Source organism: Trifolium pratense, unplaced genomic scaffold (assembly GCF_020283565.1).
Source record: "Trifolium pratense cultivar HEN17-A07 unplaced genomic scaffold, ARS_RC_1.1 scaffold_68, whole genome shotgun sequence".
Lineage (NCBI taxonomy): Eukaryota > Viridiplantae > Streptophyta > Magnoliopsida > Fabales > Fabaceae > Trifolium > Trifolium pratense.
In genome coordinates, this window is record NW_025721051.1 from 68019 (window position 1) to 95268 (window position 27250).

Consider the following 27250-nt stretch of genomic DNA (forward strand, 5'->3'; position numbering starts at 1 on the left):
TAATGAATGTTTACCGGATCTTAGGTTTGTATATCCAAGGAACCTCTTTATTAATGAGACCTACATTTAGAAATCCATTCATTATTCCATGTGTTCACTGTATTATTTAAAATTTTGATGTAAACGGCAATGGTTTAAAAATTTCTTTAGTTGGTGTACAGTTGGTTTATTTATTTATTTTTTTTTTTTTGGGAAAAACCATTGTTTTATTTTAGATGGAACTTTATCCTGCTTGCTTTTCTCCAGAGCTTTTGTTCCTGCTGTGCTTTTGAGCTACCTGTGAAGGGTCAAGACCATATAAGTTCATATAGCTGCTGATTACCTAGTTGACGAAGCTACAAATATGGTAAATCTTTTATTCCTCTTCTCTGAAGTAGCTGAGACCCTATTTACTATGTGAAAAGTGAAAGCATTATCTAAAATTCGTGTTCACTTTAATTTGCTAACATGGAGATAAGAATCTCTTTTTTTTTTTTTGACTGAAGATTACTTTTGAAGTAAACAAATGGTGTGCACTTTTTGGAACGATGAAAATGCCAAAAAGAATTCATTATCTCCAAAAAAAACACATATTTTCTTTCCATGACGATGGTTCACTGCAAGAGTCCCACATCTTATTAGAAAGTTAAAATGAACACATATTTTGAAAATGCAAATAGAAAATGTTTTCATAAAGTCAACGGGGCCTTAAATTTTCTGTTTCAAAAGAAAAAATTTCATTGCTGTCATGCTAATGATATCTATTAAAAAAAAGCATCAAGAAGGAAGCTTGTTGGACCATATCAAACATTACAACTGGGAATAAACAGCAGATTCAGGTACAGTAGAATTGTATGATAATTATAATTTGATATTGTTCACAACGTTCTGATTGCAGTGAACGTTTCCTCAACTCCTTTATCATAACAGAATTGTTCTCCATTATTGACAGGTACCTAGTAAGTCAGGGGTGTATTAAGCCCTTGTGTGATCTCCAAATTGAAAGTCAGGGGTGTATTATTGAAACTCATAATATTGAAACTCATACATCTTCTATCCCACTTGATGGGTCTTCGATATCAGCACTGAGATTGTAATAATGTATATATTTACGCTTCAAAAGAATGAATATGGTAAGCAATAACTCTCTAATAACTCTGTAGTATAATGTCACTAGTTAAGTTGGAAGCTTATCCCGTTGTTTCTAATATTCTTGTTAGGATTATAAAACACTACATTCGGGGTTGTTTTTGGCCAGCATATGGCTACTATCCTAGTATTATTGTAGATATATGCTACTTGGAGAATTAAGCCTGAAGGTTGGAGAGCCAAGGTAGTAGGTTTCAGAAACTTTAAAAAAAATCATTTTCTTATTTTTATATTTGTTTTTTAGTAAAATAGTTTAGACTCTTGTTTGAAGTTTTTAGATTCATTTGTGCTTGTAATGTGACCAATAAGAATGAACCAGCTAATCTTGTTTGAACATGTGCAGTGTTGTCTCATTTATCTTATTCAGAGTTCAATTTTTGGAGGTGGCTTCATAACTATTTGCATTTCATGTCTGCTGTATTCTTTTGGAGCACATCTTTCTGGATTTCCTTTGATTAAAAGTGGAGTTTGGCATCTATCTGCATTTGAGCACCTGTGTTCTATACATTTTGCAATTTTTCAGCTAAGTTATCGTGTTTTAAGCTGCACTTTATGTTAGTTAGACTTTGGCTAGCCCACCTTTCAAGTAGTTTTCTGTTCCATTGTTTTCTTATTTGCTTTTCTGCTTTAATTTCGTTGAAACTTTTAAGATTTACAAATAATGACTCATGATTATGAGTTATCTGTTTACAGTGGCTGTAGATTTATTGGTGTCAATATAAATGTATGGTGTGGGATTTTGGTTTCTGTTTTATCTTTTCCGAAAAGAACTCAACATAGACAATGTTGCATTCTCCTGGTGTTTATGCATGCACATATTGCTACTTACCAGTAACGGTTTTGGATTTTAATTCTTATCAGTAAAATAAGTTTTTATTTCAGTGTTTGGTTACTAAGCTTTTTTATGATGTTTATGGTCTTTTTTATATTGACTTGCCTTTTGTGAAGTAAATTCATGTCAATATTAAAAAACCACTACCTTGCCCAAGACGGAACCAAAAGTTGGCTTTATGTTTATGATTATGATGATGCGTTGCTTATAAACCTCTCTTTCATTCATTCTGATTTGGCTGGAGTCCGCACGTCAAATGAACGAAAGGAAAATTCTGCTGGAAGGAATTCAATGACAACAAACACACAGAAAGCCTTGCAAGACCAATAAGCAGGGTATCCATTGCTATGAGACCACCACCTGTACAATCAACAACACAGGTTGTTTTGTTATTTCTTTTTCCCTTTCCACCTGTTTTCTTTCTTGGATATAGAATTTAGGGAAAATGTAATTGACCTCCCCTGAAGTTTCCTTAAACAACAGAGACACCCCCTCTAGTTTTCATAAAACACTCACCTCTTCCGAAATTGATCTGTGCTTCTCTCTGTCACTCAACCGTATCCTAAGCTCTCCACAGATCAAAATCTTATAGGAAAATCAAATCTGCTGGCCGATGTGAATTTCTAATGAGAGAATTTAGGGATTTGAAAAATTAGGAATTTGAAGAGAAAGAAAGCATTGAGTTTAGCCAAAATTCAGATTGTCAAAATATTAGTAGTGCTTTTTTTTTCTTCCTATTCTTTGTGCACCGACAATGTATTGCCCACTGTTTCATGTTCCAGTATGGTAGTAGTTCCTGCATTGTGCTTTGTTAGATTTTCTTTCAAACATGATTATTTATCATTTAGCGTATTAAAAAAATGGAAACCCGTCTTAGAATAGCAGTTTCATAAAATGTTGAAGAAAATAGAACGAGTGCAACAGTTGAAGAAAAATTGTTGACCAATAAGTAAAAGAACTCAGTTTGTGTGAGCAAAAGTGAAGGAGTTAAGGTGAAAGGGAGGTGTTTGTCTATTTGATAGAAAAATAAGGGAGGTTAGTGATCACTTAAAAACTAGAGGGGGTGTTTGTGTTATTTAAAAAGACCTCAGGGGAGGTTAGTGTAATTTTCCCTAAAATTTATTACATTTCATCTTCTTGCTCATAAACCATGTTTGGATATAATGTCTACTCAGAGTCTCTGACCTCTAAATTATTACTTGGCTGTAGGGCATTAGGGTTCTTTCGCGGAACACTCTGTTACGAAGGCATGGTTTCTATTTGTTTCTACTATTTTTCCGTCCAACTTCTTCCACGGTTTAATAACATTCTCTGATACATATTTTTATCTACATTAGGCAAGGCAATATTTGGTGAGACAGTGGCATTCTTTCATACATAAATTAACTAATCCAGGCTTTTTTGGGTCTGTGTACAGGGTTTAGGGAGATCATGGCGACACTTTCTAGGATTGGCTTATTCAATAATGAAGCTCATCCGATTCTAACGAATGAAGAGAGACCAACCTTTAAAAAAATCATGTTTGACCTTCTGAAAATTGTTCATGAAGATCCTAGAAAGGATATCAACACTAGGACATTGCAAAGTTCAAAGATCTGCGATGATGACAGCAAAAACAATCATGTAAGCCATTTAACACCCTCTTAATATTATTTGAAAATCATTGTATTAACCTGATTGTATACTCTCATGTAGATTTTTGGGACTAGTTGATCAAACAGAAATCCCTGCTTCCTGCAAAAATGCTTTTGTTGTTGCATGTTTCCGCATGGAGGAGAGATTATCCTACTCCAACACAAAAGGGTATATTACTTTGATGAATCCATATGGAATTAGGATGTGATCTAACTAAAATCTCTCTTGATTTCATACTTACTTTCAGTGCATAGCTAACAAAGGCATATGAGACAGTTAATGTTGTTTTTGAAGTTTCAAAAGCTGTTAATATGACACAATCTATGAAAGTTGTTTGTGAGGTAATTTTCTCCCTTATTCCTAAATATTGTTGTCTCTTTTTATGTAAGCCTTTGTAAATATTGTATTTAACTTAATTCACTGTTACTGAACTTTTTCTTAACACTTGATTCAATTTTATGATATTCTATGATTATTTCTAGATAGAAGGTGGTAGAGATCCTAGTATGTGGGATGGGATGCCTTTACACACACTAAAGGTTTGAAAATTGTGTCCTTAGTAATAGACCCTTTCACTATCAATTTGTACAAATGATACTACTTGAATGTTATGTTGTTCTCGTCTTCTAATTGTTATTTTGAAAAATTGTTGGTGTTTGTGTAGAGTTGTTGTTTGATTTTTCAATTAAAAAGATTGGGTGTTGGTTGTTATTAGAGTAGGGTTTGGGGGAAATAAATTATTTGATATGTTTCTGTTGGTTGATGATTGCATATTTTATTCTTGAGTAGTTGAGTTGACTCTCGAGTATTCCATAGTGTGTTGGAGTAGGAGTTTGGGTTGATTGGAGAAATTTCTCATTTGTTTTGGTTGTCTAGGGACATTTAAAATGTGCTGCCTTTGTTGTTCTATCTCTATATAATGAATTGCTTGAGGTGATTTTTATAGTCTGTTCATGAGATTGGATGAATGTATTTTGAGGCCCAAACATGTTCCCTTTATGATTAAGAACACTTTGTATATCTGCAGTTGGTTCTTCATCTTTGAAAAAAACCAGTAAAATCATCACAGACAACAAGTTCGTTGAAGACAGGGAAATACACAGTACATAATGGTACATTTATTAATCGTGCAAGATGTTCACTAAGAGCTTTGTTTAGGCGGAATGTGGAATCTATCAAACCACGTCATATTGCATTCCAAGGTAATTATGTTTGAATATGCTATTGGTTTATTAAAAACATAACTAAACAGAATGGAACTAATTCTTAATTATAAATTCCCTCTGTTTCTACTCCAAAATATATTTGTTCCTAATATGAAGAACTAATCTGCATTTTCACTACCTTTTAGGCCAAAAGAGATGAAGAAATTGGCCTTAAAGTTCGCTTAAGAGTGCAAAAGAGCAAGGTAGCCACAATATTACCGACGGACAAAAGCAGTAAAGGCCACCCAAAGGGCACTACACTCTGGCAAGATTGTGAAGAAGCCTCAAAAGAAATCTAATAAACCCAATCCTTCGCGAAAGCCTTCCTCTTCAAGGACAGAAGAAATGCGGGTGCTATTCCAGACTGACATGATGGATAAAAAGCTGAAATAGAGAGGTTCTGGAACAGGAAAGAAGGCGAAGCAATCATTCAAAAGCAAGTCAAGGTATATCAATTAAAAAATCTAACATTTGAACTGAAATATCTTAGCTACTGAAGTTTGAAATTTGAATTGGATTTATCTTTTTTCAGGGACAATGATTTGCACAGGTTACTTTTTATGCCTAATGGCCTACCAGACGGTGCTGAGTTGGCTTACTATGTCAAAGGACACGTGTCTGTCTTGATATTATCTCTTAATATTTTTTGTTTATGGATTGATCTGCATGTTATTTTTATTTTTCTTAAATATGTGACTTGACTAATGTGCTTTTCAGAAACTACTTGTAAGTTACAAACAAGGAAATGGTATAGTCTGTAGTTGTTGTGATGTAGAGGTATGTTCATATATCTACCGGAGTGAAAATGCTAAGATAAGCATTATGATTTCTGTTCACAGGTAAACAGATAAGCCCTTCACAGTTTGAAGCCCATGCTGGAATGGCGGCTAGGCGTCAACCGTGAGTAGACTGTTAAATAACTAAATTGACTTTTCTATTTTTCTTCATATCAAAATGCTTTTTGTTCTTTTGCAGTTACCGCCACAAATATATACTTCCAATGGATTTGCATAGAGGTCACCATTTGGTAGAAGATCAAAAAGCTACTGTAAGTGCATTAGTTTCTACTCTTATCTACATTCTCTTTCTATAGCATGCCAGCTTTTATGTTGAACGGTATATCTAAAATGAGTTGTCTTTGCAGGAAACACAGATTGACACACCTGTGAAAAAGTTCGGTACAGAGACTGATAGCAAATTAAGGAGATCATACATTGAATGTCAACATGTGTGTGCTTAAAATTTTATATCTAATATTCCAGGGTTCTTTATGCCACCATGGTCAAATTTCGTTTACAATTGTCAATTAGGACCTTTAATTCTCTTTGTATGAATCCCCTTTAATTCTCTTTTTGACAAAATATGATTTGGTTTTCATCCTCCTTATGCACTTTTGAAATCCTTGTTCGTTTGTCCTGCAGCAACAATTACAAGCACTACTTGAAGACAGGGAAATATACAGTACATAATGGTACATTTATTAATCGTGCAATGTTCACTAAGAGCTTCATTTAGGCAGAATGTGGAATCTATCAAACCACGTCATATTGCATTCCAAGGTAATTATGTTTGAATATGCTATTGGTTTATTAAAAACATAACTAAACAGAATGGAACTGATTATATCATTAAAAAATATTTGTACTCTGGGATTGGATATCCATCCATTGGACACCCCTAGTCAAGACTGACAGTATAGCTTAGTATGTATGGTAGTCAAGCATTACTGCTTTCCTGCATATTTTATAGAATGTTGCATAAATTTTTTTATAGAACTGAATTGTGCTTTAGATGCTACCTAATGTCAAATATGAATTGCATATTTGAAATTTGAGGGTATCTATCTTTGTGTGTGTATATGTTTGTGTATTGCATGTTTTTGCTGTATCTTTTCTGCTGTGATATTTTTGCATGTGCTATAATTGTTAGAGTAGTAAAAAAACTGTTGGGTAGTCAGTTATAGTTCTACTGGGAAGCGCTAACTGAGAATTATTATAAATTCTAGAATCTAAGAAGATTCAATGACCTTTCACAGTGCAGCACATATATTAACCTAATTTTTTTTTTCTTCGTGGAAATCATTTTCTATTATATCCTTCCTGTGGTGTTCACTGGAAGCCATTGAGGTTGTTAATTTGTTCGTATTATGGTTTCTGTGGTGTAAATGCCGTTATAATTCGGGGGGATGTTGATGAGTGCCATCTTATTTGTGGCATTTTAGATTACAAATGTGACGCTGTTACATATTTAGGTGAAGCTGCTATTGCTGAGTTTTCTCAATTAAATTTTATATCATAGTTACATAGCGTTTAGAAAGCATAATTTCTTTGTCATTGCTTTTTTTGTTTTTTTTTTTAAATATTTTGTTACACCAAACCTTATCATTGCTAACAGGAATCTCCGAGTTGCTTTCATTCATGTTGATGAAAGTACAACTGATGAAAGAACCCGACGGGTGTTAGAGGAAAGGTAGTATAGATTCTAATAGGTGACATTTCCCAATGTCAATAATTTTTAGTTTTGAAAACATTGAACCATGACTCTTGTTATTACCACCGTCATCTATTTCTTCATTTCGATTATGGTTTCCAGTCCCTCACAGTTATATATTTCCAATGTCTCTAGTAGCACTAGGCATCGAGAAGTTGACACTTCAAATAGGGAAACTAACATCTGGCAATGTCAACTATGATGGTAAGATTGCAGAGGTTTAGCTTACCTTTAAACAAGCTTTGCAAATGGTCACAATCATTGATTGATAGATTTTCTAAATTGTTCAAAGATTCAAAGGAAAGGGGTCCACTGAATAGTTCTTCCAAATTTTTCAATCCTTTCAATTCTAGTACAACCAACTTGGACAAGACATTTGGTTCTTGAGAACCAATGGTGTCAACAAGGCACTGTAGTTGTGAAATCCTACCCAAATGAAGTTCAACAAGATCATTCAAAGCTTGTCAAAAAGATCAGGTGAGAAAAAGCTTTGACTAATGCCATTTTTGACTCACTATTATATAGCATTTACAGTTTTTATCCTTAAATGTTGTGTTCTACCTTGACGGATTCTTTATGTTTTTCTTGCACAAAGGAAATATATTCTATCAAAGTTCCTGGGGATCCAAAGGTTGGTGAAGGAAAGACAGAGAACCAAAACCATGCGATAATAATATTCACACGTGGTGATGCGCTTCAAACTATTGATATGAATCAGGTCAGGGACATTGCTTCGTGATGATTTGCTCGTTCTGTATATTCAACTTTTATGCATGATGTTTTCGTACATTTTTTATATCAAAATGGTTATTGCAGTATTCTATAGTTTAGTTATGATAATCGTAGTTAGCTAACAGTTAATTGTTAACTCGATAATAATAGTCGGTAGTTAGTTAACTAGCATACCTCATAAATATTACTAATTTGAAATTGTAATAAACTGAATCGATAATCAAATTATATTTTCATTTCGATTCACAAATTATGTTTCTCTTTGAAGGGAAAGTAGCAGGTGGTAATGGATGGCAAGTGCTTAGCTGATCATCATGTGCACTGGTCTTCTAATCAGCTTGATCCAATGCAAGGTGGATTTTTTGTTCTGAATTTTTTCCTTCATAGTTGTCAAATCCTAAGTCCTAACTGTATGCATATCCCTTAAGCTATTGTTTCCTACACAGTATTATCTTGTTGAAGTTGTCATTAGTTAATGTGTGTCCGGTCATATTCTTCTTTAATGGTTCGGTTACTTTTTATTTCATTTTATTTGGTGCATCCTTTCTTTTAAATATTCCACTTGGTGCGATATGTACATACAGATAATGACTTGTCTATCATTCATCTTAAAAGCATGAAGTTCATTGATGTGGTTTCTTGTGTTTGGTGTAACCTCCCTAAATACTTAGAAAACAATAATGTGACCTGTATCTCCTGTTGTTGACAACCTGCTGAAGACCAGATGTTTAGTAAAACTACGACGATTTTGAAGATTTGAATTTTCTTAATAGATAATTATTATGTGTTTGGCCTATTTTTTTATGCAAAAAATAACCCTTTTTATTGTTGTCTAATCATTACCTCTGTTTTATTTTATTTTTCAATTTTTAAAGATTGATATGCTCATATTAGTTGTCTAATCTTTAAACTTTCTTTCTGAAGGGAAATAATGGTAACTTTTGGGATTTTATGACTTCCAAATTCACAAGTCCCGTGATGAATCAAGGTGTGCTAATTAGACTCGGATGATCTTCTGCCGCTACTACCTGATATGAGTCCTTTCGGTCATGATATAATTTTATCCAGTTGGCGAGCTCAATTGAGTAATAATGGTTCAAACCCTTCCTTGTTTAGAGCAGTCTATAATGCATCTGGATGGCCATAGCCATGGTTTATCGAAGGTACTTTTCTGAACCAAATCACAGTTTCCACCCCTGTGCTAGATAAATCAAAGTTCATAAAACATTGAAGCTTGCACCTTTGCTATTTAATATTTATATATTTATTCCATATGCTTGTTCATTGTTGTAACAATGTTGTTCACTTGGGGAGAAAACAGGATTATTCCAAATGATATTTAGCCCTTATCCCGCCTTTTTTTATATTGACTTGCCTTTTGTGAAGTAAATTCATGTCAATATTAAAAAACCACTACCTTGCCCAAGACGAAACCAAAAGTTGGCTTTATGTTTATGATTATGATGATGCGTTGCTTATAAACCTCTCTTTCATTCTGATTTATTCCGCCGCATGCATTCTGAGTTTTGACTTATGCTGATCCACTCCCGCCTTAGGTTTAGGCTTCTATCTCTCTTTCTCCGATACATTCCAATCTTCGCTTTATGATGATGATGATGATGATGCGTTGCTTATAAATCTCCAATCAAGGTCTTTTGTATGCATGATTATTTTCAATTCCACTAGTTTGTTTGTTTATTTTTCTGTTTGTTGCTTCTCATATTCCCTAACTAACTAACAACATTCCACATTACTTATAGTCTCATACAAGAATGGCTAACTTAGCTTTGCCCGGGTAGACAACTATATGGCCACTTCTGATTTGCTTAATGAGTTGACCAAACCCACTTTTAGGGCCGATCCTGATCTCGAACTTAAATTGAATAATATCATCATACAACAACTTGACGATGCTGCTGGTGATGTTTCTGGACTTGCTTTAAAATGGTACAAAATGGACCTAATAACCACCCTACGATATAGTAACTTCTGGTAAGTAATAACAAGAATTTATTATTATGTACCTTCTGGTATGATAGAAATGTATGATTTGAACTAGGTCTGAACGATTAATGTTACTAGATCCGAATGCAATTGAAGCTCACCAACAATTTCAATAGGTAAAAATAAGTTTGTATATAGAAAGGGATAGGCCAATTTAACTAGTAGAACTCTGAATTGACCCTTAAGTTCCCATAAATCAAGTAAAATGCTTTAAATGGTTGAATATATGTACAAATTTTATTTGTGGATTGATTTTCATAAGAGCATTTAGACACGTGCACTATTGTATTATCATATGAACTTAATGGGTCCAGCTCAACCAGAGAGGTATTTTTCGAGGTATGACTTTTGTCCTGTCCTGTCAACAATCTTGTTTCCAATTCCCTTCAATGTCGTGATTATTTTATTTTTCTTGTACATAAATTTAATTAGTAGTTGGGGCAAAGAGTTTCTCTTTTTCTCTATTCATATATTTTAATTAATTCTTATATGTATTTTGATGATCGGCTCACAGGGAAACTGGTGGAGAGGAGAATGATGCGCAAGTATATCGTGTGGAAAACGTTACTGAGTACTTTATAAGCTTCAACACAATTTGTGATGCTATTCAGGTATTTCCACTTCTCTAGTTCTTGATGTTATTGCTTCAACACAATTTGTGCAGCTCTTAGCCAGTTCTACATCGCACTGTTATGCATAATATATATTTTTGGCCAGTGGCCATTCTATATGCCTTCATTCTAATCAAACAGTTATTTTGAATTTCCTTTTAGGAGCGACAAGATGCTATTTACATGCTGGTGGAGAAAGATATGGATTGTATGTTAGTTGTTGGTGGTTGGAACTCGAATAATACATCGCACCTTCAAGAGATAGCTGAGGAACGCGGAATTCCTTCTTACTGGATTGATAGTGAGCAAATAATTGGTCCAGGAAACAGAATAGCACATAAATTGAATGTAAGCAAACTGTTTTATAAGCTTCTTAGGAAATAAGCTGAAAACAGTTTATGGACATTTCATAAACTGTTTTCGTATACTCTCCCAAGCGGTCTCACAAGTGCTTATGTCAATAGATAAACTCAATCAAGTCAATTCAAAGAGTCCTTTATACCTCATGTCACCAACTGTTATTAGTTCTTTTTCACTATTAATAATAATGTTTATAGTTTCATCTTTCAGCATGGCGAACTTGTGGAGAAAGAAAACTTTCTACCAAAGGGTCCATTAAGGATTGGTGTAGCATCTGGTGCATCTACACCAGATAAGGTATATTCTCTTGCTTTGCATGTGAAGTGATAAACACTTGTTCCCTTCCATTGTTGTTCGTTTTTTGTAAATTTCATCGGCATAGTTCTGCTCATGCAATTAATATACTTCCGGCCTCCATTGTAAACCAACATGAAGCAATGTTGTCAAAATGAGGCTATGGTGGTGCTATAGCGTTTATATCATTGAGGAATATAAACAAATCATTATTGTTCCATGATATGCTATTTAGTACAAAAATAATAAAATTTTGAAACAAGTACAAATTGTTTTAAAACAGTCTCTATTGCTGCGTTATAGCGTTGTAGCATAGCGGAATTTCGAACCACAATAGACAGACTGGAAATGGCCGGTGCAAATGGCCTGTTTCATATTTAACTTTCAAATATTGTGCTTTGGCAGTTTATGTTGATAATATTCAATTGAAGTTCGTTTAATACTATTTTGCATCATTAGATTTCACACAGGTCGTGGAAGACGCACTTATCAAGGTGTTTGACTTGAAAAGGGAAGAAGCATTGCAACTCACGTAAAGTAGGTTTGCATACATACATTATTAAATGTGTAAATGACATGTGAGACTTGAATTAAAGGCTATGTTACAATTCAACTTGTAGAATTTATAAATGAGAAACCTCAATGTAAAATGAAATAAATTCTTCCATTTGTTATCATAGACCAATAATCTATTAGCACTAAGATCATCCATGCATTTGTAAACTCTGGCTGCAAGGACATGAAAATATATCTCTATTGATGGCATGAAAAATGGAATAACTTAATACAATCTCTATTGTATGTTTCCTCTGCAAATTACTGTTCACGGAGGTATATTATTTTAACTTAAAATTTAAATTAATAATGTATTGGGTTTCGGAAATATAATTCTTTGCTTGTTATGAAATGTTTTTATATAACCATTTCAATTAAAATGTTTTTAAATAACCATATTTTTCATATAAAAATGCACAGGGTGATATAATATTGGAATGCAGCAAATGGGATTGCAGGCTCGTCTTATGAGCCAAGCTTTGCATAAGATGTCTGGAATTTTCTTCAAAGCTGGTTGTCCATATATAATATAAGGTGCTTGTATTTGATTAATATAATTACTTTACTGGAATACTATGCATTTAATTATATGCATTTAGTTTTAAATCATGAGTTCAATGATATATGCCATTGTTAAATCTCTTGCTTTAGTTTTATGGTTTGAGTTTGTCTTCACTTTTGTAGATTGGTGTCTACAATGGAAATGGCGGAATTGCATTGAAGTTTTTTGCATTGGATTGGCTAGAAGTTTGTCCTATAAGGGAAGATAAAGTCATTAAGCACAATAACCTTTTTCACCACATTCTGGTTATATTTTATCTTAAACTTTCTGTTGCTATTTGGTCTTTCTACTCCAAAATATATTTGTTCCTAATATGAACAACTAATCTGCATTTTGACTACATTTTAGGCCGAAAGAGATAAAGAAACTGGCCTTTAAGTTCGTTTAGGAGTCCAAAAGAGCAAGGTAACCACAACATTCCTCTATGTGAAGTTTTTTCTTTTCAGAAATACGTTTGAATCTAACTACCAAGTATATTCCCAAACTTTTCTACATAGTTAGTTTTCTTTGTTTTTGCAATTCCAACAATTTTTTTTTTCAATTCCCACCTTCCATTGACTTGCTCATTCACTTCAGTCCCTTAATTTTGTTTTTGCCACTTCTTTTGTTATCATTTTCTCTCTCTATTTTCCGGTCATTTGAGATATATATTAATAAGAATATCTCCTAAATTAGAAGCATAATGGAGAACTAGAATCTGCTATCCTTTCCTAAATGGGTATCCCTCACAAATTGTGAAATCACAAGACCGACCTGATCACAAGAAACCATCATTTGGCTAATCTTACTAAATATCGGGACCAACCACACCGACCTTTCTGCTCCTCAAAGCTTTCAATTGTAAGTTAGATTTGACCAGCTGATAATTGCCGCCGAACTTGAACTCTAGCAGGTTGGCAATTTTCACCTTTCTTTACATATTCAAGGTGTTTGTTTTATACTTTATTGATGTTGTCGGCAGACCTGACATGGTCAGAAAAACACTGAAACCATCCAAGATGAGTTTTTACTACGATAAGTTGACTGAAATATATCTCCAAGTCATTTATTATTATTATTATTATTATTATTATTATTATTATTATTATTATTATTATTATTATTATTATTATTATTATTATTATTATCAGAAGAAGAAGAAGACTCAGAAAGCTGCAAACAATGATAATGGGAAGGCGCCTCCTTCATCCTGGAGAAATCATGATGATTTTAATGAGTATTTCTGGTAAAAACATCTTTAGCAACCATCACTTTTATTTGAATTGTAATTGTTTCTTATCTGTAGCTAACTGAGTTTGTTGCCTATAAATAGGAATGCGTGGTTGAGAGGAAGTGAGAGTTATTTGATGCAAATTAGAATTTGAACTAGGCAGATAATTGGTTAATAATTACAGATAATCTACACCATTATATAAAGGGAACTCTAACTTAACTGTCACTAAACTAACTACTAATTTTGGTGTGACAAATTTCTCGACTAATTTAACCTTAACAATTTGGTCATTTTTTAAATTTAAATTTGCATCACAATTATAGATAAAAAAACTAACTACCAAGTTTTGTTAATTATTTTTCTGGATACTATTCGTGGATTACTATTGCACTAAAATTTAGGTGTGTTTTGACACAACAATGCTACTTTTTAGTTGTCTCAGTATGGATATATTGCAAATTCTTCTTTCCATAATTGTGACATACTCGATTCGTGTAACTCATCTTACCCAATATTACTTACATTCCTTGGATAATGAACACTAAATGACTTGGAGCAGCTCCAGCGGGAGGTATTTCATAATAAGTCCGCCAGCATGTCACCCCAAAAACTCAACTTTTTCTCATTTCTTTGGCTGGAGTCCGCACATCAAATGAACGGAAAGGAAGCATCTCAGGTTAGTAACACTTTCAAGATTGATTAAATAATAATATGAGATATACAACAAGGCTTTTCCCTGATCCTCGAGATGTTGCTTTGATTCAGATTAAGAACATTTTGGCATCTGTGTTGCTGATCATCATGGGCACTGGCTTAGCTGAGGGCTAGATATAAACAACTGCTCTTCTAATCAGCTTGATCCAATGCAAGGTGGATTTTTTGTTCTGAATTTTTTCCTTCATAGTTGTCAAATCCTAATTCCTAACTGTATGCATATCCCTTAAGCTATTGTTTCCTACACAGTATTATCTTGTTGAAGTTGTCTTTAGTTAATGTGTGTCCGGTCATATTCTTCTTTAATGGTTCGGTTACTTTTTATTTCATTTTATTTGGTGCATCCTTTCTTTTAAATATTCCACTTGGTGCGATATGTACATACAGATAATGACTTGTCTATCATTCATCTTAAAGGCATGAAGTTCATTGATGTGGTTTCTTGTGTTTGGTGTAACCTCCCTAAATACTTAGAAAACAATAATGTGGCCTGTATCTCCGTTGACAACCTGCTAAAGACCAGATGTTTAGTAAAACTATGACGATTTTGAAGATTTGAATTTTCTTAATAGATAATTATTATGTGTTTGGCCTATTTTTTTATGCAAAAAATAACCCCTTTTATTGTTGTCTAATCATTAGGTTTTTTTAATAATTGTTTAAGTTGTTTCACTATGATTCATAGCAAGTTTGGCAACTGAACTCCTCATGCACGTGTTGCATTTTTGTATCTACAAAGGATGAATTTTACTGTGTCAACAAAATTAGCCCAAATTTTATGTAAAAAATAGACTTAAATATGTTTTTGGAATTGTGTGATGTAGTATTATTTCCTATCATATATATTCATCGGTATTTCTTGCTCTGAGCAGTGGTGGTTACAACAGTTACTGAATTGGGCAATGGAAAGCCAAAGTTCTATTCAACCCCTGATATAATCTCTTATTGCAGAAAATGGCTATTACCAACAAATCACATGTGGTTGTTCTCAACAAGGTGAGCATTCAGTATTTAAATAGACGTTCTTTATTATTCAAATTTCATAAATGACTCAAAGTATGATATCATTTCTTTTAAACCTGTTTTCTTCAAATAATTTGATATACTGAAATTAATTAATGTTGCACTAGATTTAGAAGCACTGAATAACCTTTTGTTTATGAAATGTGTAATTATATGATTAAAATCTGATGGGTTGGTATTCTATTTATTAAGTTCTTAGAGATCTCTGGTCTGTGAGATCAGCTTTTCTTTGTATATAGTAATATATAATATAATAGTAAATTTTTTTATTGAGAACCTTTATCTAAATGTAGAAAATCAGCCTCTTCCTTCTTTGCTGCCTATGATGCCTTATGTGAGGGAGGTACTGCAACTTCTGTATGCAGGGCTCTTGATGAAATTGCGGACGTATCTGTACCAGGTATGAATGTTAAGTTAGCACTATTTATTTAACTTGACATTATGTCTCATGCTCCACATATATGAAGAAATGGTATTTGATAGAAAATGGTGTATGGGTTTGCTGCATAATAAACAAGAAACTTATGAAGTATTTGTTAACAATTTTTTTATGCCCTTTTATTTGAGGAAAAATTCAAAACATGAATTTTTAGCCTCTTGGTACTGTAGCTATTGGAAAGGTTCTGTATGTTGGGACAATGGAGTTTGTGAATTTCCTGGACTGAGTTTGGGAAAAAAGAAGACATGTGTTCTCCAACAGGAAAAGAAAAAGGAAAAATATTAAGACCCGCATTTGACATTCCAATAATTAAAAATTAGTGTTAAAAGTTTCTGAACAGGTTGAATCGGTCATCAGGTAGAGAATTTTAAATTTTCACCCGATATTTGATTCGAACGAACTCAAACATGATCAAGCCCCCTCCCCCAAAATAAAAAATTTCTAACCTAAGCGGTCCAAATGGATGTTTCAAAATTAAGTAGGTTTGTAGTTGTTGATTTCTTCTAGTTTCAGTTTTATCCCACACTTAATGTTAGTTTCATATTTCAATGTTTCATTTTCAAATATAGCTCATCTCATTTATCCATTCAATTATCTTCGCACTAGCTTTTTGTGAAATTCACTGCATTTTTACATAAATTTTTATAACTCCAGCTTCAAAAGACCATGTGAAAGCCCAAGGTGAAATTTTAAAGGGTCTTGTGGCTCGTCTTGTGAGCCATGAGAGTTCAAACCATATAGAGAAAATTTTGAAGCTCGATTCTCATTCCACTTATTTTTACTGCATTCAATTTATAACAAATATTATTTAAATTTCCTCTTCCTTTATTGTTTGCTAATTACTTTATTTTGCTCCTATTTTTCATTCTACAGTAGGCAGAGAACAACAATTTGACGGTCATCGCTTTAGCAAACCATTGTCTGAGGATAAACATGGGGTTTGAGGATAAACATGTCAATCGTTGCTTTTGCAGGTCCACACATTCATGCATTCAGGTAGTCATTCAATCAATATGGGATGGCTCAGATTTAATATCGTATGTCTTCATTTCCCTTCCATCTTGCCCTTTCTAATTTTAATCATAAAATATATCAACGATGCTTTTTATTTTATTTGCACTTTACTTTTCCAATCTCTGTGAAGGTACGTAGAAAATAATGGGCTGCATGCTGCTTCAAAATCCTCTTCTGAAACAAATATTCCACCGCAGAGTCGAGCAGACAGGTTTGTTTTGTCATTCCTTCTTTTCTTTATTTAAGGTTTATTATTTAGAATTTTAGAATAAATGAATTTTAGCTTAATGATCACATATAAAATTTCATTAGATATAATAAAATTTGTAGCTTAATTTATGGGATTCTCTTTTGAAGCATAATAGTTCATGGTACAATCATGTTCCTTCCACTATTGAATGTGGTTAAATTGATTTGTTTTGTCTAATTTGCCACAGTCTACATATTTGAACTTATTACACCATTATGGCATACTTAAAAGTCATCCTTTAGAAGTCTTTGTATTTCGAACATCAGCATATTTGATGTGAGTTATTCATTTTTTTAATTATTGATCTTGCAATACATATGTTTATTTTGTTCGTTCATTATGAGTGTATTTTCATTGCATTTGGTCTTATGATTGTGCTGCCCAACGGCTATTAATTAATTACCACCATAATTTCTGTTTTCATGTTTATACAATTGCAATTCTAAGTTCTAATGACCTTAAATTTGATTCTTAGTTGTCCTTTTAAAGGTGCTATTTATGTGAGATTACGACTTTTATTGATAATATTAAGTGAATGAATTTTATAAGTAGGTCAGTATAAACATATATTCCAATATGTACCAGCTAAATTCTTTCTCTATTTTGAATTATTTTTTGTCCACAGGTAATAAGGTAGGCTCTCTTTTTTCTACACCCTTAAAACTTATCCATCATATGTGGTTTACTCTATTTGGTCATTTTCTCATAGTGTATGAACATTTAGACTAAATATATTGGCTTGACTATGAGCCCTTTTGTTGAATGTCTTAAATCTATTTCATCTAAATCTTATCAGTTTGACTATGGTGATTTCTATTGCGGCAATTGAAATTCCTCATGTTCTAAATTCACATTTGGTCCATTTTTGGGGTTCTTATTTTGATTAATTTCATTCATATTAAAGTTTCAGTTTTCTGCTTTTATATTTTTAGCACCATTTCACAAAATTGGTATTGAGTTTTCGAGCTGGATTTGGCATCGTGGCTGTTAGGCATAAATTCCGCACATATGTAACTATACTTTGTAGTTGTTTTACCAATAGACACTTTATTTCTTTTGATCTTTTTTTGGCACAATTGTTAACCTTATTTGGTTTGATCATAAGATATGCTTATATTGTTCATCTAGAACATGCATGTTTTAGATATATATTTTAAATAATTAGTGCAGGAACACTTTTGCTCTGCGAGTAGATCTTATGTATCAATTCTTGCAAGAATTACTCTTCAAAGCTATCAAGTACTCCCTCCGGTCCTTTTTATAAGGAACACTTAGGGCAAAAAATTTGGTCCTTTTTATAAGAAACTTTGACCAATTTTCAAATGTTTTAAATGTTCAATTTCACTTATGCCCTTATTTATTATGAGAGAGAATTTAAAAATAAGTAAGTTTGTTGAATAAAGAGTAATTAAATAAGGGTATGCTGTAATAATTTTTTATTTATAAATAAAAAGGAAATTAAGAGGTTCCCGCAACTACGATCGGGAGGGGCTATAACCACTTGATGCCAATATTGACCCCGAACCAGATTAAATTGGGATGAAAACCATTTTTTTTTATATTATCATTACAAAAAAAATATAAATATAAATTTATAAGAGTATTAAATGAAAATAACTATGTCAAATGTGCTTGATTGGTCTGTGTGATTTTTTTAAAGTGTTCCTTATAAAAGGGACCGGACGGAGTAACATGAAAGATTCGAAAGTATATTGTCAAATGATAATGCTTTTTTGTTTTTGTTCAAATGATAGTGATATATCTTTAATTTATATATGAGATGAGATGACCCTGCCTTTTCAATTTTCAAGGATTTACTCTTATTCTATCCATGACTAAATTTCAGATTTTAATGGCATTTTAGATTTTACTGTTATTGTTTCTCAAGTTCAATGCAAAGGGTTCACCCATGTTATTTACAAATACATTCAAGCCTGACGAGGAATTCATTTTTGGCCTAGCATTGTTTATGTATGTTAGTTTATGTCTATAAAATATCTGTGGTATTATTAAGTGGTTGATTGATGTCACTAGATTTACCCTATTTGAATAAGGCTCATGTCTCGCTTCAATTGAATAATATACTAGATTTTAATCATTTGGTTTGAGACATCAATTAACACTCAGATACAAAGTTAACATTTTAGAGAGTTCATAATTTTCAACTATGTCAGCAAGTCGTTTTGGTACTATGAAATAAAGGGCATTGACAAGCGGGTTGTAACATCCCGAATTTTCATACATTATTTAACGAAATTTTAAGCAACAGACGATTTTTTTTTTCAAATAAAGAAAATAGAATTATAAATCTCGTTAATAAAAATAATTATTAAATGTTATAATAACTTTCTCAAAAGTAATAAATCGAAATAGCATTTATTACAAGAGATTAATTTAAATTCTAACTGAAAAATAAATTCCCAAGTCAAGAATCTTGACCTTTTACCACCCAAACACTCAACCTATAGCTGGTCATAACTCTGGACGCTTGTGTGAATCTCTCGACAAGACTAACACTCCCCAATCTCGGAGCCTCAACTATACGTCACCACGCTTCTGCTCGCAACTCTGATCAACTGGATTAGTAACCTGACCAAATTTATAGTGAGGGTCTCTCCAAAACATAGGAAAACATAAGTCAAGTATACATATATACATGCCGAATGATCATAAATTATCACCAATAAAACAAGTAGATATCAATCACTTACTGCATGACACCATGATTACACCCTCCAATGCCCAACAAAATCCTAGAGGTTAGTCTATATGATACTCTAATGCACCTTATATGATCGGATATCACCGCTCCGCAGAGTAAATTGTCCCACCATTGGACAGTGTCCCACCATTGGACATAAACACCCAACCGTTGGGTATTAAGGTTCGATACCCCACCATTGGGTATTATTCTGAATCACACCGTCACCAATGAATGTATGAACCCTATCATCTCTAAGTTAGTCACACCAAAAATTACTCCACCGAGTAATTAATCAAAATGGTCTTGTTCCAACACTGGTTTAGAAACAAGATCTCCCCCAATGATAACCCCAATCACCAATCAGATACATCATTGATAACCCCAATCACCAAATCAAAAGACATAATTAGTCAAGGTTAACAAGAAAATAAACTCATGCATATCACAAGAATTCATATGTCATTTACACACACCATAAAGATCACTTAAGCATATGTATAATTATAATAAACAAACAACGGAGGACCCTCTTACCTTAATAGCGTCAACTCTTAATTCACATAGTGGTCTTTGCTTCGCTAAGTATACACTTGTGGTGTTGGCTTAAGTGTAGACTCCTACCATTTAATCTTTTTCTTGATTCACCTTTTTCTTTGATGACCTATTCGCAAGTGTACGAATTGTCACGTAGTAATAAAAATGAGTTGTCGATCCACAGGGATTGCGCGACTAAACAAGTATAATAGAGTCTATAAACATCATGCAATAAGAAAACATAAATTGGGGATTTGTTTGAGTGATTGATTGGTACGAAAAACGTGCTATGTAATCAGTGGAAAAGCGAGGTAGAATCATCGGAATCACCTAGGCTATAGCTTAATCACATGCAATCTACCGTATCATATGAAATTACTCAAGTGTTCACAACTTGATCAACAAATTAGTGAATCGCAATCTCTTGTCAAAACTCACTCTATTCGTTGTCGATACTCCTCCGATCTCTCGGATGTAAGCTACCTACAACGAATGATATGAAAGCGCGTTGATCGTTCGCTACACTCTATGTTTCAATCTCTCGACCGGAAACACTCGAGTGCTTAATGCAATTCAGTTCAGATATTAAATCAATATTCTCATACGTGACTCAAATCTAAATCCATTATAACACTAATGAAGGATCATAAGGCCTTAAGTACAGATTTGCCTTAAGTAAACACTATAAAAGAGTAAATTCATACAATATAGCAGGTTACATTAGATCAATCTACATCCTAAGATATCCTAGATCCTACCTCCACAAGAAGTCTAGCTCCTCATGTTGCTTTGTTCGCCTCCTAGCTTTAACTTCATGGTGTGTGAATCCATGCTGCTGAGGTGCTTGAAGCTATCCTATGAAGTTCAGGATCCAACTGTGATTGCTCCTAAAACCAGATTGTAGATGAACAGTAGCAGATTTTCCAACCCCTGAACCAGAAAATGAGATTTCAATATATAGTAAACGCAACCACGCCGCGCGCCAGATCTACCACGCCGCGCGTGGTTGCAATTCCTCTGTCCATGCCGCGCGTGTAACTGCCTTACGCCGCGCGTGATGAGATCTGAAGGCTCTGATCTTCAACATTGGCTCTATTGCGCCGCGCGTGATGGTCCCTACGCCCCCAGCGTAGTTCAACTTCTCCATCAAGCCGCGCGTGATCATCCTTCACGCCGGGCGTAGTTGAACTTGTGAAAAACACCTCTCTGGTCAGTGAATTACGCCGCGCGTGATGAGGTCCCACGCCGGACGTAATTCAAGTAAAAATGGGTCTTCTCTGATGCAGCTCTCTACGCTGCGCGTGGCTCTTCCACGCCCCCAGCGTAGCATATATCTGTATTTTCTTGCACATTTTCCTGCTTTCTTAGATAACAAGTAATCATGCTTATGAATAGATTTCTCTTGAATTTATTGCTTAAAACCTACTAAAATGCATCTAATGTTGCTAAAATAGGCATGGATTAAAGAGTGTGACGATCCGTCATCACAACCCCAAACTTGAACCTTTCCTTGTCATCAAGGAAACAACCTTTACCTCAAGCTTTTGTGTCAAGACCTTGGCATTTTCCTTAAATTTACTCGAATCATACATACGTGAGAATCACCTGATGATCAATGATCCACCTGCAAATAATGCTCAATTGCACAATCGTTCCCGCAAGGCATTTTCAAGTAGTTCACACTTTCCGACCAAGGTTCTATGATTTCATCACACTACTCACATACACTCTTCATTCATGGTAATTCACTCAAATCAACACATCAATGCAAGTCAACAATAATTTTGCAAGTAGTCTAAAAATTCATTCGGTTCACTTTGTGCACACACTTTAGAGGTCTTTTAGGGTTATAACGTGGCTTGGTTAGGGTGGATGGTGACTTTTTAGGATAAGTAGTAGAAAAACATGGAGTTAGATCCCCCTAAGGTCAAAGAATTAACATAAACCAAAACCTTATTCTTTTGAGCAAAGTGGACTAGAGAGCTTTTCCATTTCAATACACAAGTTTGCAATTGTTTTTGAAATTCAAGGCTATCACTTCTTTTGCATTTCTTTTTCTCTTTTCATTCATTTCTTTTTTTTTTTTTTCAATCTTTTCTTTTCTTTTCTTTCACATTGTCTAAAGCCTTGCAACTTTTTGAAATTTTTCAAATTTTCAATTCAAAACTTTTTATAAGTTCTCTAGTACCCTCACCCCAAACTTTATTTGTTGCTAATTCCAAAGAGCAACCCCAAACTTAGTAGTGAGCAATGCGCATCAACCACTAATTAGGTGCCTAACCTCCAAGAAAGTCATGCCTTTTTTCATCAAAAATTCTTAAGGTTTTGCAAAATAATATTTTCTTTTTCAGCTCAAATTGGGTAAGCAAAAGAGATATATATGTAAGGGTGGATAGAAAAGCTCAAAGGTACCAAACAACATGCCTCGTGTGTGCGCAAAAGTACCAATCAAATAAAAAGACGACAAGCAAAATCGAGAGACAATACATGAGTGGATATCACACATAGAAAGAATGAGAAGTGTTTGGTTCGATACCTCACGGTTGGGTCGAATCAAAGAACCGGTCAAAAAGTGTGCGTTCCCTTCCTTTGCCTCTTGATCACATGAGTGCAACAAGCTATTGCACTGCAAGTTTCACAAATCACACACGGAGACAATCAAGCAATTGATACTCAAGTAACTAGAAAGAACATGCCAAAATATCGAAACAAATTCTAAGAGTAAAAACCATTCCGCAATCAAACAAAATAAAATTCAAATTCAAAGTTAAACGAGTACAAATCCAGCCAAATCCAAGCAACATCAAGCAATTATTTCCATGGTGATGAATGCAAAACAAGTTCAGCAGAAACTTAGAGAGCAGAGACATTTTTCCTTCACCGTTTTGAAACTTTTTACCAAAGGAAATGCATAGTCTTTGAATGAAGAAAGGAAGGTTAACTGAATTCACTTGCACTGATTTTAGGCTTCACATCACACTTAAGAACTTAGTGAAATTGATAGATCTGAAGCCTAAAACCAAGCAGATAAATCTGAACCTTGATGAATTGTGAGTCTTCAGCTAAAAATTGAGAGTTTATATAGTTAGAACAGGGTCACCTGATGACGTCGCGCGTGAACTACCCCACGCCGCGCGTGATGCACATTTCAAACGTTCAGTTTGACCAAAATCCAATGGTCATGTTGACCAAACGACGCCGCGCGTGATGACAGGTCACGCCGCGCGTGATAGAAGCAGTGAGCACCAGTCTTCAGTCCCAGTATTTATGCCGCGCGTAGGACTCCTCCACGCCGCGCGTGATGATCAACCAGTGACACCCTTTATTTCAACTTTGCACTACGCCGTGCGTGGTACTCAGTTACGCCGCGCGTAATTATCCAACCAGAGGCACCATTTTGTTCAACTTGCACTACGCCGCGCGTGATGTGTATATTGCACCCCAGCGTTGTGTATTTCAACTGACCTCTGTTTTTGCTCTGTTTCCTTTTCTTTGTAGGCAGCTCCTTCAAAAACTTTGCATAACTCGGCATTTGTTCCAATGCTTCAACCAATGGTATAGCCATTTCAAGCTTGTTTAACACTTTCATAAACTTCTTGAACTCCTTTTCTCACTCAAGATTCTTTACTTTCTTCTTCCTAGGATAAGGCATCCTAGCATATGGCGATTCATCAACACCCTTTCCTTTTTCAACCTTCTTTCTCTCTTTTTCTTTTATCTCCCTCTATTTTTCAACTTCTTCTTCTTCTTCATCCTCACTCATCTCCACTTCTTTAGACAGATTTTCATTTTCGACTTCTCCCTCGTGTCTCTCTTTTTCAACTACACCCTCTTGCTTATTTTTGACTTCTCCCTCAATGACTTTCTTTTTCAAAGGCTTCTCAACAGTTGGTCTTTCAGGTACCTCTCTACTCCTCAAGGTGATTCCGTTGCAAGTTTCATTTTTCGGATTATCATGAGTGTTTCCACCGAAACCCCCTTGAGTTTGCAACATCAAAAACTGTCTTGACAACTGACCCATCTGTACCTCAAGGTTCTTAATAGAAGCTTCATGGTTCTTGTTTGAGGTTTCTTGACTAGACTTCATCGCTTCGAAGTTGCTTTGGGTCATTAGCATGAACTGATTAAGAGTCTCCTCCATTCTTGATGGAGGCCTTTGCTGTTGTTGAGGTACACCTTGACCTTGCATATTGTTTCCCCATCCGGAACCGTTATTGTTGTTGATGTACGGTTTCCGGAAATTAGCTAAGTATCGAGCTTCCTCTGAGCCTTCCGGGAAACAAACGCCATTGGGATGGTCCTGCAAACAGAAATCACAACGCACATTATCAATTTTACCTATCGAAGAAGTTTGACTTTGAGGATTGGACAGCAGCTTCATCATCGCTTCCATTTGGCTAGTCATTAGCTTTTGTTGAGCTAATAGAGCTGTTTGCGTGTCCAGCTCCAAGGCTCCTCCTCTCTTCTTCGATCCTCTATCATTTGTGGCCCTATACTCGTTTTGAGCCATACTTTCACCAGCTCTCTTGCCTCAGCCTCGTCCCTATTTTTCAATGAACCACCAGCTGATGCGTCAAGTATCATGCGTGTTTGCGGCCTTAAACCTTGTGTAAACATTTGCATCTGATTGTGGCCGTCGAAACCATGATTGGGACACCTTTTTAAGCACACCTTGAACCTCTCCCAAGCATCATAAAGTGTCTCTCCATCCGCTTGTTCGAAATTACTGATTTCCGCTCTCCTTTCCAAGAACTTGTGAATAGGAAAATAGCGGTCCAAAAACTTCCTTTCAAGCTGTCTCCATATCTCAATAGTTCCGGCGGGTATTGTATCCAACCAATCCTTAGCACGGCCGGTGAGAGAGTGTTTGAACAACCTTAGTCTTTTATCCGATTCACTTACCCCCGGTGGGTCGGTATAACCGCAAGCCTCATAGAAATGTGACAAATGCAAGTTAGGACATTGGGATTCCGATCCGGAGTAAGGGTTCTCTTTTAGTGTGGATAACACCATATTCTTTATGTCAAAGGAGACCGGGTTTGCCGGTTGAAAACCTTGATTTTCTAGAGCGTCATTATCTCTTCGCCCATAGTCACCAAGAGTACGTCTTTGTGGTTGAGGAAGTGGTGGAACGACGACCGGTGGATCCTGCTCTTCTTCCATAGCAGCTGAACTCTGTTCTTGACAGTCCGGTTCACCACTTAACGAAGCTTTTTCTCTAGAAGCTTGAGCTTCTCTTGCCGCTTTCCGATTTGCACGAGCTGTCTTCTCAATTTCTGGATCAAACTGCAGCTCAATGGGACCTGTCCTCCGCATGCACAAGGAAAACAAACAAGTAGAAAGCTCTCGAAAGAAAAATATAAAACAGAAAAATCAAAGAAACACAGAAAAATAGACACTATTGCCTTGTCGAATCGATCAACAATCCCCGGCAACGGCGCCAAAAACTTGATGACCTATTCGCAAGTGTACGAATTGCCACGTAGTAATAAAAATGAGTTGTCGATCCACAGGGATTGCGCGACTAAACAAGTATAATAGAGTCTATAAACATCATGCAATAAGAAAACATAAATTGGGGATTTGTTTGAGTGATTGATTGGTACGAAAAACGTGCTATGTAATCAGTGGAAAAGCGAGGTAGAATCATCGGAATCACCTAGGCTATAGCTTAATCACATGCAATCTACCGTATCATATGAAATTACTCAAGTGTTCACAACTTGATCAACAAATTAGTGAATCGCAATCTCTTGTCAAAACCCACTCTATTCGTTGTCGATACTCCTCCGATCTCTCGGATGTAAGCTACCTACAACGAATGATATGAAAGCGTGTTGATCGTTCGCTACACTCTATGTTTCAATCTCTCGACCGGAAACACTCGAGTGCTTAATGCAATTCAGTTCAGATATTAAATCAATATTCTCATACGTGACTCAAATCTAAATCCATTATAACACTAATGAAGGATCATAAGGCCTTAAGTACAGATTTGCATTAAGTAAACACTATAAAAGAGTAAATTCATACAATATAGCAGGTTACATTAGATCAATCTACATCCTAAGCTATCATAGATCCTACCTCCACAAGAAGTCTAGCTCCTCATGTTGCTTCGTTCGCCTCCTAGCTTCAACATCATGGTGTGTGAATCCATGCTGCTGAGGTGCTTGAAGCTATCCTATGAAGTTCAGGATCCAACTGTGATTGCTCCTAAAACCATATTGTAGATGAACAGTAGCAGATTTTCCAACCCCTGAACCAGAAAATGAGATTTCAATATATAGTAAACGCAACCACGCCGCGCGCCAGATCTACCACGTCGCGCGTGGTTGCAATTCCTCTGTCCACGCCGCGCGTGGTTGCAATTCCTCTGTCCACGCCGCGGGTGTAACTGCCCTTCGCCGCGCGTGATGAGATCTGAAGGCTCCCATCTTCAACATTGGCTCTATTGCGCCGCGCGTGATGGTCCCTACGCCCCCAGCGTAGTTCAACTTCTCCATCACGCCGCGCGTGATCATCCTTCACGCCGGGCGTAGTTGAACTTGTGAAAAACACCTCTCTGGTCAGTGAATTATGTAACGACCCAAAATTTAGTATTCGTTATTTAATTATTTTATTACGCGAGGGCGTGATTTATAATTAAATTATTAAGCGGCGAATAATCATTTAGCGAGAACGTAAGTTAATGAGCGAGAAGTTATGTTGTTTGGGCCTTTGGGCGTGGAATAGGCATTGGGCCTAAGCCAAGTGGGCTTTGATCCATGAGAATAGAGAGGAGCTATAAGTAGCCAAGTCAACCATGAATAGTCTCATAAGTTGCAATTCTTGAGAAAGAGCAAGAGGAGGAGCTCATGAGGGAGAGGGAGAGCTCGTGGGAGAGAAAGAGAAGAGCAAGCTTGAGGAATCGTCGAGCTAAGGTACGAGAGTTAGATTACATATTCGTGA

The 27250-nt window shown here is 35.2% G+C and overlaps 2 protein-coding genes and 1 non-coding gene across 7 annotated transcripts in view; all 3 read left to right on the forward strand.

Annotated features, from left to right (window-relative positions):
- LOC123901491 (nucleobase-ascorbate transporter 6-like) overlaps positions 1-27250 on the forward strand; it is a 69608-nt gene that overhangs the window by 18045 nt on the left and 24313 nt on the right. For 2 of the 4 annotated variants that reach the window (XM_045951650.1, XM_045951651.1), the window contains 4 exons: positions 14181-14297; positions 14387-14491; positions 15287-15331; positions 15652-15758. In XM_045951650.1, coding sequence (XP_045807606.1) covers positions 14485-14491; positions 15287-15331; positions 15652-15758 — 159 coding nt within the window. In that variant the 5' untranslated portion in view covers positions 14181-14297; positions 14387-14484. Of the gene's footprint in view, positions 1-3169; positions 3584-3655; positions 3937-4077; positions 4135-4622; positions 4798-12275; positions 12381-12530; positions 12814-13083; positions 13301-13538; positions 13634-14180; positions 14298-14386; positions 14492-15286; positions 15332-15651; positions 15759-27250 lie in introns of those variants that run through there. The other 2 variants (XM_045951652.1, XM_045951654.1) reach the window with 2 other exon arrangements.
- On the forward strand, positions 8350-12057 carry LOC123901494 (4-hydroxy-3-methylbut-2-enyl diphosphate reductase, chloroplastic-like). Of its 2 annotated transcripts, none has more exons than XM_045951661.1 (6): positions 8350-8375; positions 8947-9185; positions 10541-10637; positions 10800-10985; positions 11208-11294; positions 11762-12057. In XM_045951661.1, the coding sequence occupies exons 2-6, from the start codon at positions 9160-9162 to the stop codon at positions 11825-11827; spliced, it is 462 nt and encodes a 153-aa protein (XP_045807617.1). In that variant the 5' UTR covers positions 8350-8375; positions 8947-9159; the 3' UTR covers positions 11828-12057. The 2 variants fall into 2 exon arrangements, with proteins under 2 accessions (XP_045807617.1, XP_045807618.1); XM_045951662.1 differs by having other exon boundaries at positions 11751-11829.
- Positions 24939-25045, forward strand: LOC123901503. The gene has a single exon (XR_006806901.1). It is a non-coding gene; the product is annotated as a small nucleolar RNA R71 (small nucleolar RNA).